This window comes from Penaeus monodon, chromosome 25, assembly GCF_015228065.2.
Source record: "Penaeus monodon isolate SGIC_2016 chromosome 25, NSTDA_Pmon_1, whole genome shotgun sequence".
NCBI classification, from domain to species: domain Eukaryota; kingdom Metazoa; phylum Arthropoda; class Malacostraca; order Decapoda; family Penaeidae; genus Penaeus; species Penaeus monodon.
In genome coordinates, this window is record NC_051410.1 from 3,265,307 (window position 1) to 3,265,723 (window position 417).

The following is a 417-nucleotide window of genomic DNA, read 5'->3' on the forward strand; positions in this document are numbered from 1 at the left end:
TATATATATACATATAATTTCCTTAAATTATTATTTTTTTCTAAATGTTCAATAATCTCCTATAGAAAATATCTACAGGCTGGTTTTATCTGACCAAAAACTACCAATGCTCTTGATACATTACCTTAAACCAAGTATTCTTCAACATCCTTTCATTTATTTATCAAAAAGGACAAAACTATCCCCAATTGCTCTAACATCAAAACCTTTCATTCCACTCACAAAAGTTAATTCCTCAAAACAATGAATGAAACTAAAAGAAATTTGCCAGATTATAAGCTTACCAGATTATGTCTCTGATAGACTTGGCAACTGCCGCTTCATATATGGCAAGATCTCCATACAGGTATACACAAAGTACGATGTAAAAAACCTTGACCCACACTGGAAAAGAAAAAACATATTAGTCCTTGTGAT

The 417-nt window shown here is 30.9% G+C and overlaps 1 protein-coding gene across 1 annotated transcript in view; it reads right to left on the reverse strand.

The window, feature by feature from the left end:
- Positions 1 to 417, reverse strand: part of LOC119589491 (transmembrane protein 104-like) — a 100,597-nt gene that overhangs the window by 5,433 nt on the left and 94,747 nt on the right. The window contains exon 6 of the mRNA XM_037938093.1: positions 285 to 384. Coding sequence (XP_037794021.1) covers positions 285 to 384 — 100 coding nt within the window. The remainder of the gene's footprint in view (positions 1 to 284; positions 385 to 417) is intronic.